Consider the following 14171-nt stretch of genomic DNA (forward strand, 5'->3'; position numbering starts at 1 on the left):
ACATTCACATCAGTGTCACACTTTACATTAAGCAATCTGTTTTGGTGAGGGGGAGGTAATTCAGTTTATTTATTACTATTGCTATTTTTAATGGAAGTACCAGGGATTGAACCCAGGACCTTGTGCATACTAAGCACTGCACTCTACCACTGAACTATACCCTCCCCCACACCAGCATTCTTGATGTTGAATGCTAGGTACAGGGGAGTTCATTATTGTTATTCCCATATGTGTTTCTTGAAATTTTTCCACAGTAAAAAGTTAGAGAAGAAAAAAAATAAAAGCACTAGGAACAAGGAACAATTGCCTGTGCTTAGGAAAAAAAGACTAAAGAAATATAGGGAAATACAGGTTATATTTACATGATGTAACTACTTCTTGGAATTTGCCCTGAGACTAACATTTTTTAATTGAAAAAAATATATGATGAAAAAAAGAAAAAAAATGTATGATGAAAATGATTATTTTAAGAGTGTCCATAATACTTGGAGATCATCATATTAAGTGAAGTAAGCCAGAAAGAGAAAGAAAAATACCATATGATATCACTTATATGTAGAATTTTAAAAAATGACACAAATGAACTTATTTACAAAACAGAAACAGACTCACAGACATAGAAAACAAACTTCTGGTTACCCGGGGGGACAGGGAGGGTGGAGGGCTAGATCGAGAGTTTGGGATTTGCAGATACTAACTACTATATATAAAATAGATAAACAAGGTCTTCCTGTATAGCACAAGGAACTATATTCAATACTTTGTAATAGCCTATAATGAAAAAGAACATGAAAAGGAATATATATATGTATAACTGAAATACTCTGCTATACATCAGAAATTAGCACAACATTATTGTAAACCAACTATACTTCAATAAAAATAAAAAAGGAATGTCCACAATAGAAATAATACCAACAGCTAGCTAATAGTGAAGTGATACTGTCTCTAATCAGAGGAATGTTGGGCGGACATCTGAAACAATAACGAGTTATCAGATTTAAAAAATACAGTAATACATATATGCAAATAAAAATTATTACATTTGAAATATGAAATATATGTATTTGAGAGGGAATATGCAAAAAATGAGGTTAGGTGATTATATTTCTTATGTTTTATTATTTATCTGACTTTTAAATATAGGGCAGTGTAAATGTTAGGCACAAAATTATTAGTAATGTATCAATAATGTAATGACATGTTGGTAATGGGAAATTAAAAGCTAAGAATGGAAGACATTTGAATTGAATGCTGCAATAACATTAGGCAAATCAATGTATTCTTTTGTATACTGATCTCTCCTTCCCTGTTTTCCTCATTCCCTTCCAAATAACTAAGCCTTAATTAGGTTTCATCCTATGTGTTTGTCTTATATGGCTGGTCATTAATTTTTCTTTTGTACAGAATTAAGTAAAACTGGAGTCCAACATTTATTGAGCAACTGCTCTGGGACAGATAGACTATTAGGTGCTGAGAAATCAAAGGTGAATCATAGGAAATCAAAGAAATTATAATGTAATGGGGGAAGCAGACACACACATGACTATTAAATAATGTTATGGGTACAGTCATGATAAAAAACATTCTAAAAAGAGGAGGGAGTGTATAACTCTGCCTAGGGGAAGGCAGAGGAAGAGAGGTTAAGGGTGATGGGAAAAAGAGAAAGTCCACAAAGATGGTGATGCCAAATACTTCACTGGAATTTGGAGGAAGAGTGAAGTGTTCCAGATCACTGTTTCTCAGACTTTAGTGTGCAGATTACTTGGTGGATATCTTACAGTGCAGATTCTGATTCAGCAAGTTTCGAATGGTTTCTAAGATTCAACATTTCAACAAGGTTCCAGGTAGTTCAAATCCTGTTGGCTTTGAAAATGGAAACAATCCCATACCTCATCATGGAGAAATGAAACAATGTGCTATGTTCACGTATATTCAAATGGCCAGGGGTTCTTGTAGGGTAGATTGTGTTAGGGTAGCTTTGCTCCAGAGCTTGGATTTACCCTGTACTTGTCCATCCGAGTTGGCAACTGTGACAGAACTGCTGACTTCAGGTAACAATAAAGCAGGGAAAAGTAAGCTGAAGAACTGATTAGTTAATTGCCAATTGTGAGAACAAACCAAAGCCAACTTAAGGGCCTGTTCTCATCAGTATGTTCCAAGTCATGAAAGACAAAACAATGGAATTATCTGAGATATGACAGAACTTTAAAGAGACCTGTCAACTGAATGCAGAGTCATCAGTATTTTCTATAAGGAACATTATAGGAGTAATTGGTGAAATTTGAATAAGGTCTCTGTGTAGGTAATAGTGTTAACTTCTTGCTTTTGACCATGGTGTGACTATATAAGAGAATGTTCTTGTTTTTGAAAAAAAATATATTGACATATTTAGAGAGGCATCATGTCAATAACTTAATTTCATTGGAGTTCAGAAAGATAAAGCAAATGTGCTAAAATGTTAACATCTGAGGACTCTGAGGAAAAGGTATATGGGACTTCTTTGTATTATTTCAAGTTTTCTCAAAGTCTGAAATTATGTCAAAACAGGAAGTTTGTTATTTTTTAGAGTGGACAGATGAGAGAGGAACCAACAGCATCACAACCCACACAAGCGAGCCAGCACCTAGGGCTCAGCCTTCTCCCCCAGCACTTCCTCATAGCCAACCCCACTGTCAGTGTGGTCTTACGCTTCAAACCTGCTTCTGTATCTTTATTTCTACCACTTTCAGTCCAACCTAATGATGATCCCTTCTCTTTACTGTTGAAATAGCCCAATGTTTACTTCCCTTCAATCACTGTAGCAAGTAATATTTTCAATCTAATTACATCACATATGCTTCCCAGCAGATCTTTTAAAATACATGACAAGAGGGAATATTATTTAATATAGGGCCCTGAAAGCCCTGCCTAGATAGCTTGTCTACAACCTGTTCGTGGTTCTTTTTCACCACGCTTCCTTATGCTGCATTACTTGGCTGCTGTTCAGTTCCCAAATTTGTCCTGCTTCCTGGAGCCTTGGGCCTTTCTACCATTCTCTCTTCCTTCCCCTTACATTCATCAGCTATTTCTGTTCATATTTGAAATCTTATCACTCTATCTGGGGAAGCCTTTGCTAGAGCTCTCTTACTATCTAGATACACTCATTATCTTCTATCAGTAGTACTTCTTTTTCCTATCACACATTACTTGCAGTCTCTCAGAGTGCCTGTAAGCTACAGCACATGCAGAGACCATGCCTGTTTTTTGCTCACATTGTATCCCCAAGGTATAACACTGCCTGGCACAAAACTGGCTCTCCAGAGTTACTGATTATATAAATGAAAGGGAAGGGAAGGCAGGAGACAGGAGAGATCTTGGATCAAGATGTATTTTAGGATGGAATTTAGGGGAGGATTTGGGTAAGCAAGAACTGAAAGGCTGAGAGTGTTATTATAATTAGAACAGGTGAAGAGAATGTGTGGCGCTAGACTCTAGATTGCCATGTATTTCCTGCTATTTCAGGAGTCCACTGAAACCTTAAAAACACTGAAGAGTAAGAGGGGAAACATGTAAAGAAAACTTTTAAGTAGAATTCAATAAAAAGCATCAACTTAGAGAAGGTTAAAGTTTCTTCAAAATTTGTTGTGCTTTTAAGACAAGGAAGGTGGTGAGTTCTTTTTAGAACAGATGGGTTGAATTGCCTGGGATTTGCTTTAAAATACTCTAGAAATATTTCCATTGAAATGAGTGGATACAATTGGAACACCAACATGTGACAGACACATATATGTTATAAAACCTAACTCTCACAATTCTAGTTACCCCTTTTTAGAAATGAGTTTGGAATCATGCCTGCCATGCTATTGTACTTTGACTTCTTTCTCTGCATTCTTCCTTTGATGATGGTAAGAAATCTTGGGGGTCATCTTAGAATTGTTTACCCTTTTCCCTGAGTGCTTTAAAAAGTTGCTGTTTTCTCCTGCATCTGATTATGCTTTATGTCAATCTGATTCTCATTCCTTTGCAGTAATTTTTTTTTATACCTTCACTGGTACTTTTAGGATGTCTTCATAGTGATATGCTGTATGATTTTTTTTTTTTGACACAAGTATTACTGAAATCTTAGGGTTCATAACATTGACTGTGGAAAAATTTTGACAATTGTCTCTTCAAATATTGCCTCCCATTCATTCTACTCTCTCCTCTGTTACCCTGTTTTGGTTTATCCTCCTTTATTTTTTTATTTTTTGTATTTCCATCACTCTATTTCCTTGAGTTGTGGAATTACTCTTCCAACCCACTCATTCTGATTTTTAGCTATGTCCGTTCTGTTATTCCAGCGGTGAGTGATCATCTTGTTTTTAAATATGAACAATTATACCTTCTACTTATGAAGTCTCTCCAGAGACTTCTGCCTGTTTCTCTTGGCAATATTAGTTATTTTGAAGACCCGTTAACTCTGTATTCTGTATATATATTAACTATTTCTTGAGATGGTTCTCCCATTTGTTGTTCCTACTTCCTTGATCTATGCTGTTAGTATTGAGAGTTTCGGAGTCTTGATTGTGTTCTCATCTTTTTGATATTCACTGTTGAGACTGTTCTGCCACTGCTTTTTATAGGATCCTTTTCATGGAAGAGGTAGAAATTTGCACTCTATACTATTTTCAGAGGCAGTTAAGGATGAGCAGGACATTGTTTCAAAGTGGGGCATTTATACATTGCCGTACTATCCACTCATCCATTTCTGTGCTCAGGCCTCATCCAGGACCCTGGCTGAGGTGTTGGCATGCGTAGTCATTCTGTCAGTTGCTCCAGGTAATATTCCTGCCCAGTTTTTCTTCCAGGTCTAGAGCCCCTTTGATTTTGATCACATTTTTTGTGGCAGTAATTTCCCACATGCTTTTACAGTTTGCTCTTCGAATTTCACAAGGTATTAGTCTTTCAGAGAGTCCTCACAAATTCTGCTCTACTTACAAGTTTCTTCTTTTGTCTGCTAGGGTGTTTGTAAATGTGCAGACCTGTGCATGGTTTATGTATACAAATGCTGCCTATCATTTCTAGGGTGCTTTGTCATCTTGAAATCTCGGTCACTTTTGGTAGGCCATACTTTTTTTCAGTGTTGGTGAGAAATTGGCACTTCAGCCTACATTATTTCTTTCTCTGTTCCTTTCCATATTGCACAGCATTTCAAAAAGAAGCCAATTTGGTTATTAATCCAGTACTGGAAATATGAGGTTCAGATAGAAACAGTAATCACAATGAAACTAACATGTACTGCATACTTATGTGAGATAGCCTTCTAGTGACTATTACAGGAATTAACTCACTTAATCCTCATAATCCCACAATAGCTTTTATTATTCCTATCTTATAAATAAGGCAACTGAGGGACAGATATTAAGTGGCTTAAAGTTTTAAAAAAGTAATTGCTTTAAAAAAGTCAAAGACAAATATCCTATGATGTCACATATATATGGAATCTAAAAAAAATGATACAAATGAACTTATTTACAAAACAGAAATAGACTCAAACATAGAAAACGAATTTACGGATACTAAGAGGGAGAGGGGGAGGGATAAATTAGGAGTTTGGAGTTAACAGATACACAGTACTATATATGAAATAGATAATCAAGCATCTACTGTATAGCACAGGGAACTGTACTCAGTATCTTATAATAATCTGTAATTTCCATAATCTGAAAAATCTGAATCACTATGCTGTACACTTGAAATTAACCCAATATTGGAAATCAATTATACTTCAGTTTAAAAACAAAGAATGGTTTTGGCAGTCAAGAGGCTGATGAAACTGGTTCTTGCTCTCAAGAGATCCCAGTCTATTGTGATTCTGTAATGTTACTTAGTCCTGAATTATTCCCAGATTTAAGGGATTTAAGAACTAAGGATTCAGATCCTATTCAGCCAAGATTTACAGATCTGAACAAGTCTTCTCCACAAAATTTGGTAATTTAGAAAAATGAGATCTCCTTTCCTCTTCATCCTCCTCAAAATAATGGAGCAACTATAGGAAACTGGGCACTTACTGAAGATGTTTTTAATGAATCTTATTCTGGGTATTTTCAGTTTAGGAGTATTTCATCTTGGTATGTACTTATTTCATTATATGTAATTTTGGACTGGTATATTAATATTCTGCAGTATTACAAAGTAAAAACAGATAAACATGTTCATTATCTGTTTGTGTTAAGGAACTAAAACTTCACATTTCCTTTCTTTTCCATTTGTTTTAGTCCATAATACTTCTCTGAATCAGTGGAGAAATGGATATTCTCCTATATGCAAGCCTCAAATAAGGTCAGACCCTTCTGCACAGCTGTTACAGGGAAGAAAGAAAAGACACTTGAGTGAAACAGCACTAGGTAGGTTAAAATGAGGACATGAGCTCTAGCACTAAAAACTGAAAATAAAAAATTCTCATCTCCATATGCTGCCTCATGGGAGTTCATAATCCAAGTCACTAATTACACAAAATATCCATGGTTTATGAACGTGGTAACAGCATATTCAAGAAGTCAGTTCAGAATTATTTGTGGACTGGGAATCCATCCACTTCATGGCAATTATGGATTTCCTTCCTATGTTTCCTAATTATTTTCTACTAACTGTCCTTCTGGACAAGACTTAGTCTCCAACCTTGTATTCTAGATTCAAAATATGTCAGGACAGGTTGCCTTTTAGAAATTCATTAATTACCATTTCTGGTACCTATTGTGGAGATGTTGATTCACTGATGCTCCCTCAGAATTTTGAGAAATTGGATGAGATTCATCTAAAATAACTCAACCACCTAGTTCAGTTCCCCTGAGGAGCTTACAGTCACTACGGATATCTCTGAAACCAGAACTCTGCAAATAATGCAAAGTGAGTTGGTTATGGGGACTTGTGACAAGATAGTGTCAATAATTATTGCAAATGATAAAATTAAAATGTAACTGGAAAGATATATATTAAATAACATGTTATCTGTAGACCCTACCAGTTCTTGTTCATTGTCCTAGTGAAAATAGCAATATATACGTTCATCAAGTATTACCTAGGTGTAGTACATCAGTACACCCAATAAATTAGAAACTATTTATACCCAAGATGTACTGGACTGTAATTATACATGAGGGATTTAACATATTTATCACTATTGCCTCTAGAAATCCCACCATAACAGACCAAGTCACTACCTGATACCACTACCTGATCAACTAGTGTGGCACAAAATGAACAAACTCCCACCCACATCCAGAGATTTCATTATGCTTTTTGGTACCTTAATCTTAAGACAGCCAAGAGTCACCTAGCTTTCGAAGAACTTTCATTCATGTTTACTGAACTATAGGGAAATTTGTATCTTAACATAAAAATACATTATAAATGTAAAGTGTTTCCCTTGAATTGACAGACCTAACTTTGAGTTTGATGGAAATACAGGGATAGAAGAAAAAGCAAATGCTATACTACAAAGAACTAGACAACTCTTGAAAGTGCAGGACACCTGCTCTAGTCTTTAACAAGTCAATGTCATAAGAAATGAACTCTAGTTCTAAATTATAATAAACCTAGGAGACAACCAATTTCAATATGTAGATAATGATTTGAATAAACTACCAGCCAGAAATGACATCTTCAAACAACTGAAGCAATATGGACTGTATATTAAATTTTATGTTCCACAGAAAATGATTAATATCTGTGCTAAAGCAAAACAAATAAGGGCTGTACATAAACTTATACTCACAAATAGGAAAGCAGAACAAGTGGAAAAAAGGAACATGGAAGAAACAGAAAATAACAAAGTTGGAAGTAAACTTCTAATCAATATCCTGAGAAAAGAGAAATTTCGTTCCTGAAATAGGATCCTATAAAAAAAATGAATAAAAGAGAAAAAGAACTTTTAGAATAAGTACTTCAATAGGAGAAAGTTTCAAAAATCAGTAGAACAGTCATAAGATCCAGATAAGGAAATCTCCCAAAAAGTAGAACAAAAGGTCAAAGATAACAAAAATATGAGAGAATAAAGAAGAAAATTAAGAGGTAAGTTTTAGAGGTTCAACTTCAGAAGAATTACAGAAAACACGAAGAGAGTAAAAGGAAATGAGGTTAAAGAAATGTAAGATGCATTGAATAAAAACTGTCACGACCCCAGAAAATGTAAATTGTGGCAAGGATTATGGGTAAGATTCTTTTCATTTCCTTTTTTTCTTTTTGATACATGAATTTAAAAAATAAGGAATAGCATGTTACCTAACTAGGAAAATAGAAATTCTAATACCTTCCAGTTACATTTAATGTATGACATTCTCAATGGTTCTTTCCATGGCAGGAGAAAGAACTAGATTTGAAGAATATGCTTTTCAACGCACAGAACCAGGATCTCATAGCAATTTTACTGCAGTTACTAATGTCAATGTACTATCAAGAACCCAGAATTCATCATCACAAGTAGGTTTTTTTGTACAGTGAACTTTAAAAGATGCGTTATAGCCTTTTAAAAATCAGCTGACTGATGTTAAAAAAAACTTACAATGTATTCTAATCTATAACAGCCATATTTACTAGCACATAATTAGCATATTTAGAATTATTAGGAAGCAATAAATTTGATTAAGCTTTTTTTTTACTAGGGAGCTAATTGTTCATTAATCCTTGGTTATGGCTTTTTTTGTGTTAAAAACTTCATAACCATCCTTACTCCTTAACATGAAGCTAAACATAATCTTGCTACTAAGAATCTAGCATTTGTGTTGTTCTTACATTGTTTTGTTATTTGGTCAGGGTGTAGAGGTCAAAAAGTGGGAGAATTTAGAAAAAACAGCATGAAATTCAGGGACCAGGAACACATAAATGAAGACTGTAAAAATGATCTTTATTAAATGGCTTAAACTATTTAATTTTATAGCCTTTCCTAATTAGCAAGTTTGTTAAAAGATCATTTCATTGACATTTAGGGTCCTTTATGGTACTCCCTTCTGATAAGTTTTGCATCTTAAGGCATTCATATTTTTTATGGTCTTAAAAACAGGCTTGTATGTGTGTACACACAAATGTACACTGTATACTTGCCAAAATGGATTCTATTAGTTTATAGAAAATAGGTATGCCTTGGTTTTCAGATGCACTGTCATACTGTCTTATATAATTTGTGGAAGGATCATCACAGGTAACCAAGTACTACTGTAAACCTACTGTAATCCTATTTTGCAGAATACTGCACGGAGGAGATTGCGAAGCGAGAGCTCTTATGACATAGATAATATTGTAATTCCCATGTCATTAGTGGCCCCAGCTAAGTTAGAGAAACTCCAATATAAGGAAATACTCACTCCAAGGTATGTATACTTCTTTTTTATTAAGAATTGGGAATTACTAAGGCTTACTTTGGCACTTTTTTCATTCAATATTTAGTTATCTATTATGTACACAGCACTAAAAGCTATGTTAGGGGTGTAAATAATTATAGTAACAAATAGTCCTTGCTGTTTAAAATGGAGGTTTGCACAAGGTTGCAAAAGTTTTCAAAGAAAGCAATTATCTGCATAGGGTATTCACTGTAAGACAATAAACACCTGTGACAACAAAAATAGCATTTTGATGTATTTCCAGATCAGAAATAAACACATCAAAAAGCAAGATGAATGGGAAGACTGGGAAGACATCATGAAGGAGGGGAAGGTAGAGTGTATTCACATAGGGAGAGCACAACACAGGCACAGAGACAGACAAGTGTGGAAGGATAAGCCGGAGACTGGTTTTGTAGTGCGATAAAGGAAACACAGGCTCAAAAAGAACCAGATCGTGGAGGTTCTTGAATGCCATACACAGATGCTTCCTGCTGGCAGTGAAGTTAAGCCAGCAATGAAGAAAGCAGTTTTTATAAATCTGGCACCATAAGCAAGAGACAGAAAAGGATGGAAAGAGATACATGAGCTGGGTGACAACTATATTAATTCCTCCCCATCTGTATTCTAGCTAATTTCTAATTCTCTTATTCATAATTACTTTGAGGTATGTAGAGAACTCTTAATACTTTAGGAAGCATTATGAGAGTTCCTACAGAGAACCTGCTGATATATTCCACGTAAGTAAGGAATACTTTCTGTGGTTATGATGTTCTGTAGCAACAGTGTTTTTCAATGGCAGTGGCAGGCTGGAGCTAGCTGGTTGAGCTGGTTGTTTACTACATAGGAATCTGATCCAGTTGTTCAACCCACCAAAGGCCATGATGGAAGTCTTCACACAAAGAAATTGGCAACTACTACAAGTCAGAGCTTTTCCCCTCTTTTTTGAGCCAGTTTATCAGCATACCACGGACTTATTTCAAAATTAGTACATTCTAAGGTATAAAAAGCAGCTACGCAGAAGAGACTGTTGTAAGGCCAAAAGTAAGGCCTTATCTTCTGTCTTCTTTCTCATAACACAAATATTTTATCTTTCTAAAAAATGTACTAAAATAAAACCATTTGAATTATGGAAGTCCCAAGGAAAGAAAACATTACTGCATTAGCTGTGCTTAGAGAATAAAATTGCTACATTTAGATACACAAAAGCATTTGAAATTGGTTTCTATCTCTTCAACAGTTGGCGGATGGTTGTTCTTCAGCCTTTGGATGAATATAACTTAGGTGAAGAGGTAAGCTGCCTTTCACTTATGGGGTAATTGCACTTTACAATATTATGAAGCCTCCTTAATTTAGTATTTAAGGAAAAGGGAAATATAAGCCCTTTAACAGACACTGATTTTCACTTATGAAAAGTGCCTCATTAAGGGTATCAATGTGATAAGAAATGGTTTTGTGCAGGTTTGACTGCTTACATGAATCGTTGAATTTATGAATATCTGTATTCATTCCCAATATTAGATTTAGTCTTCATAGTCAAGCCTACAATGCCATATTCAAAATCTTGGGAACAAACTGCTTTTGGATTTGGAAAATTTTAGACTTTAGAAAATTAATGTGCATACATCATGTAATACATGCAGGCAGTCTAAGACAGCTCTCATAATCAAATATTCAGGTTTCTATAGTGAAATATTTATAGGAAATGGAATAGCTTCACATCTTTTCAGATCAGGCTGTCACCAAATGATTTATGAACACTTGTTTTTTTCAGATTTTTGTAACTGCAGGAAAGAGATTGTGGACCTGTATGGATAAAACTTACAATTAAGAAAAATTACAAGGAAAAATACTATAGAACCAAACTAATTCCAAAGTGGTAGTCTGACTGAATTACTGCATTCTGTTCTTATTTTGTAGTTGGCTTTATTCCTTTGATAACTATGTAAGTTTAAAAAGCTAAAGCTCTGTTCTTAGAAACAATGAACAGTACATACATGTAAACTTTTAAAAACTTAAAAAACAAAAAAAAAAACTTGAAAAAAACCCCCCAAAAACCAGTGATAGTCTTTAGAAGCAGTATTATATAAGACATTGTTTCCAATAGTCTTTCTGTGCCAACTGATCATGTTTTTCAGCAACCAAAATTTATGTCTCTTTGATGCAGTTCCCTCTTTTAATGCACTCTTCCCTAGTTCAGAATGATCCTAGCCAGAAAACCCAAATTCAAAAACACAACCAACGCCTTAGAACTCCAGATAAGTAACTCAAATTCTCACTTATCTCAGACCGTTTTACTTTTGACATTACTATATCAAAGTTTTGAACAAAGCATTAAGAATATTTTATGTAAATGGGAAGAAGCACTGTGAACCTATATTTAGTCTAGGCAGCTATTCATACTCTAGATAAGTCTTCAAATGTGACCCAATAGTGAAAAGTTTTTAACTCCCTCTTCAATTTGTAACATTTGTTCTCATGACTTATACTGCATTTATTTTAGTTTTCTTCCTATTGTTCTCTTGATGAGGAACTTTGACACTTGTTTTCATATTTCAAAATGTTCCTGATAAAAGCAAAACTTTAATTTCTTATTTTTAATTCCAGATAGAAGATCTCTCTGATGAAGTCTTCTCCCTAAGACACAAAAAATATGAAGAGAGAGAGCAAGCCAGATGGTCACTGTGGGAGCAAAGCAAATGGCACAGAAGAAACAGCAGGCAGGTGTTGTCAATTGAAACCCAAACCGTCAGCTCCACGTGGACTCTACAGAAGTTCTGTATGAATGAGGGAGACCATTATAAAGGCAGGAAACACACATGTATAAACATATAACATCAGCTGTCTGTGCACTAGAAGTGAAGCACTGCATATACTGAGCTTACATTTAAAACATATTCGGGCTAATTACATAAATGAGGAGGAGTTTTTCTATTTTATTCCACTGTTTCTCATGCTTATCGTCAGCTTCAGGAATAGAGTTAACTGAGCAAATAATGTGAAAACTGCCCCTAGATAAAGCAGATCAGTTCAGTGTACTGTAATAGTGGACCTAACACTAGGGGTTAAAATCTATAACGTAACCACTTCAAAATGTTTTCCTTAGAAAGAAACAAAAACTTCAAGAAAACTATCCAGTCTAAAAAGTAAATTGTCTAAAGTACTTTGAACATGACTTTGAGGGAAGGTGGGATAAATCCTAAAAACATGATTAGTAATTATGTAGTTGAGAAAATCCCTGGTATTTTATATTGTAACATTGGATGATTTTTTAATATACAGCCAGAACTCAAAACGCAAGAGCACATTGAAATCTGATAGTCACTTAAGTGTGGGGTGTCTCCAACTTATTCAGTAATATTATCCCAACATGCATCAGATTCCATTCTCATCTTTTTCCACATTCCAGGGATATCACTTTCCAGAAGTATAGAAGAAAATGTAAATTTAGTCCTTCATGGATGACATTATAATAATAGAATACTCTTTGGAACTCAGACTGTAAGGGTCAATTAACTGTCTTTTTTTGCTTTCTGGAAAATAAAAAACACCTCAAACTTGTAACAAAACCACTATTATAATTTGCCTAAAGATTTCATAAAATACTGTGTAAGTCTTTGAGCTGTGAAGGTATTTAAATGATGAAATTGTAAAAATCTTTTCTGCAGAACTGTTTAAAGACAAGCTACCAAGTTAAATTGACTTAGTGACATCTTGGGTTGTTTCTAAAATGTTAAGACCTCAACAAATTATCTTGATTTTCTTGCTAGAGCTTACAGTAAAAATGTTGAAGGACAAGACTTGCTTTTGAAAGAATACCCTAATGACTTCAGTGGTGGGCAGCACTGTGCTGCCGGGAGTCCCGCCGAGCCTCCGCCGTCAGAGAGCCAGGAGCCGAGTGCGCATGGCTCCCCCTCACTAAATGAAAGTCAAGAAATCAAGGTAAGTGTAATACACATAACTGGCTAAACCGCTTTTTAATTGACTTTTAACTTTGACAAACTTGTTTATAGAATTGCTTGTTGCTAATTAAGGATTCATCGTTATGTAACACATTCAGTAGACAATCCAGTACAGAATGCTGGGAATCAGAGGATCTGCATTCCAGCATTCTAGTTCCATCACTAACTACACTTTCCTGTCTTTGTAACATGTCATTACTAATTCCACCGATTCACTCATGTGTTAAAAAACGGGGATTCTATCAAAGTATCATTACAAACCAAATCAGATTAAAGAGAACAGCACCTGGCACATTGTAAATGTTATTAGGTATTTCTCTTCCCCTTATAAAAGATTTTTGTTTCCCCATACGTCCAGTTCTAACCTCAACGGCAGTGTTTTCTAACACTACACCTATAAAGTGTACTTCTTGCCCTCTTCTTCATAAGTAGGTGTTGGAAAAGAAGAACCACATCTAGAGAGAGCGGAGACTACAGAAATTAATAGGCAAGTCACAGAAAGCTCGGGGAAGGAAAGGTCAAAGGTGTCTGTAATAACGATGGGGTGAAAATGGAGATGCTGAAGTAGAAGATGCAAACACTGTTAAAAGGCCTACCCAAAGTACTCCTGGGCTGAAAATGAAGACCAGTGTCCTAATGACAGCGGTCTTCTCTTCGTGGCAGAGGCAAAGTGAAAAACTTAACTCCCAAAGGTCCCTAAGTAATCCTCAGTATGTACCATTTTGAGTTGCTAAATACATATGACCAAATGAAAATGTGTACATTTATGTGCTAAAGAATAGAACAATGGTCATGACAAAATTAACATCTATAGATTACTTGAGACAGGAATTTAAAAATAAATTAGTTAAAACTTAACTTGAAAATGTTT

At 35.0% G+C, this 14171-nt stretch overlaps 1 protein-coding gene across 5 annotated transcripts in view; it reads left to right on the forward strand.

Annotated features, from left to right (window-relative positions):
• Positions 1 to 14171, forward strand: part of KANSL1L (KAT8 regulatory NSL complex subunit 1 like) — a 112915-nt gene that overhangs the window by 97078 nt on the left and 1666 nt on the right. For 4 of the 5 annotated variants that reach the window (XM_032479965.1, XM_032479963.1, XM_032479962.1 and 1 more), the window contains 6 exons: positions 6240 to 6368; positions 8324 to 8442; positions 9205 to 9329; positions 10579 to 10630; positions 11946 to 12058; positions 13109 to 13280. In XM_032479965.1, coding sequence (XP_032335856.1) covers positions 6240 to 6368; positions 8324 to 8442; positions 9205 to 9329; positions 10579 to 10630; positions 11946 to 12058; positions 13109 to 13280 — 710 coding nt within the window. Of the gene's footprint in view, positions 1 to 6239; positions 6369 to 8323; positions 8443 to 9204; positions 9330 to 10578; positions 10631 to 11945; positions 12059 to 13108; positions 13341 to 14171 lie in introns of those variants that run through there. The other variant, XM_032479966.1, reaches the window with a different exon arrangement.

This window comes from Camelus ferus, chromosome 5, assembly GCF_009834535.1.
Source record: "Camelus ferus isolate YT-003-E chromosome 5, BCGSAC_Cfer_1.0, whole genome shotgun sequence".
Taxonomy (NCBI): domain Eukaryota; kingdom Metazoa; phylum Chordata; class Mammalia; order Artiodactyla; family Camelidae; genus Camelus; species Camelus ferus.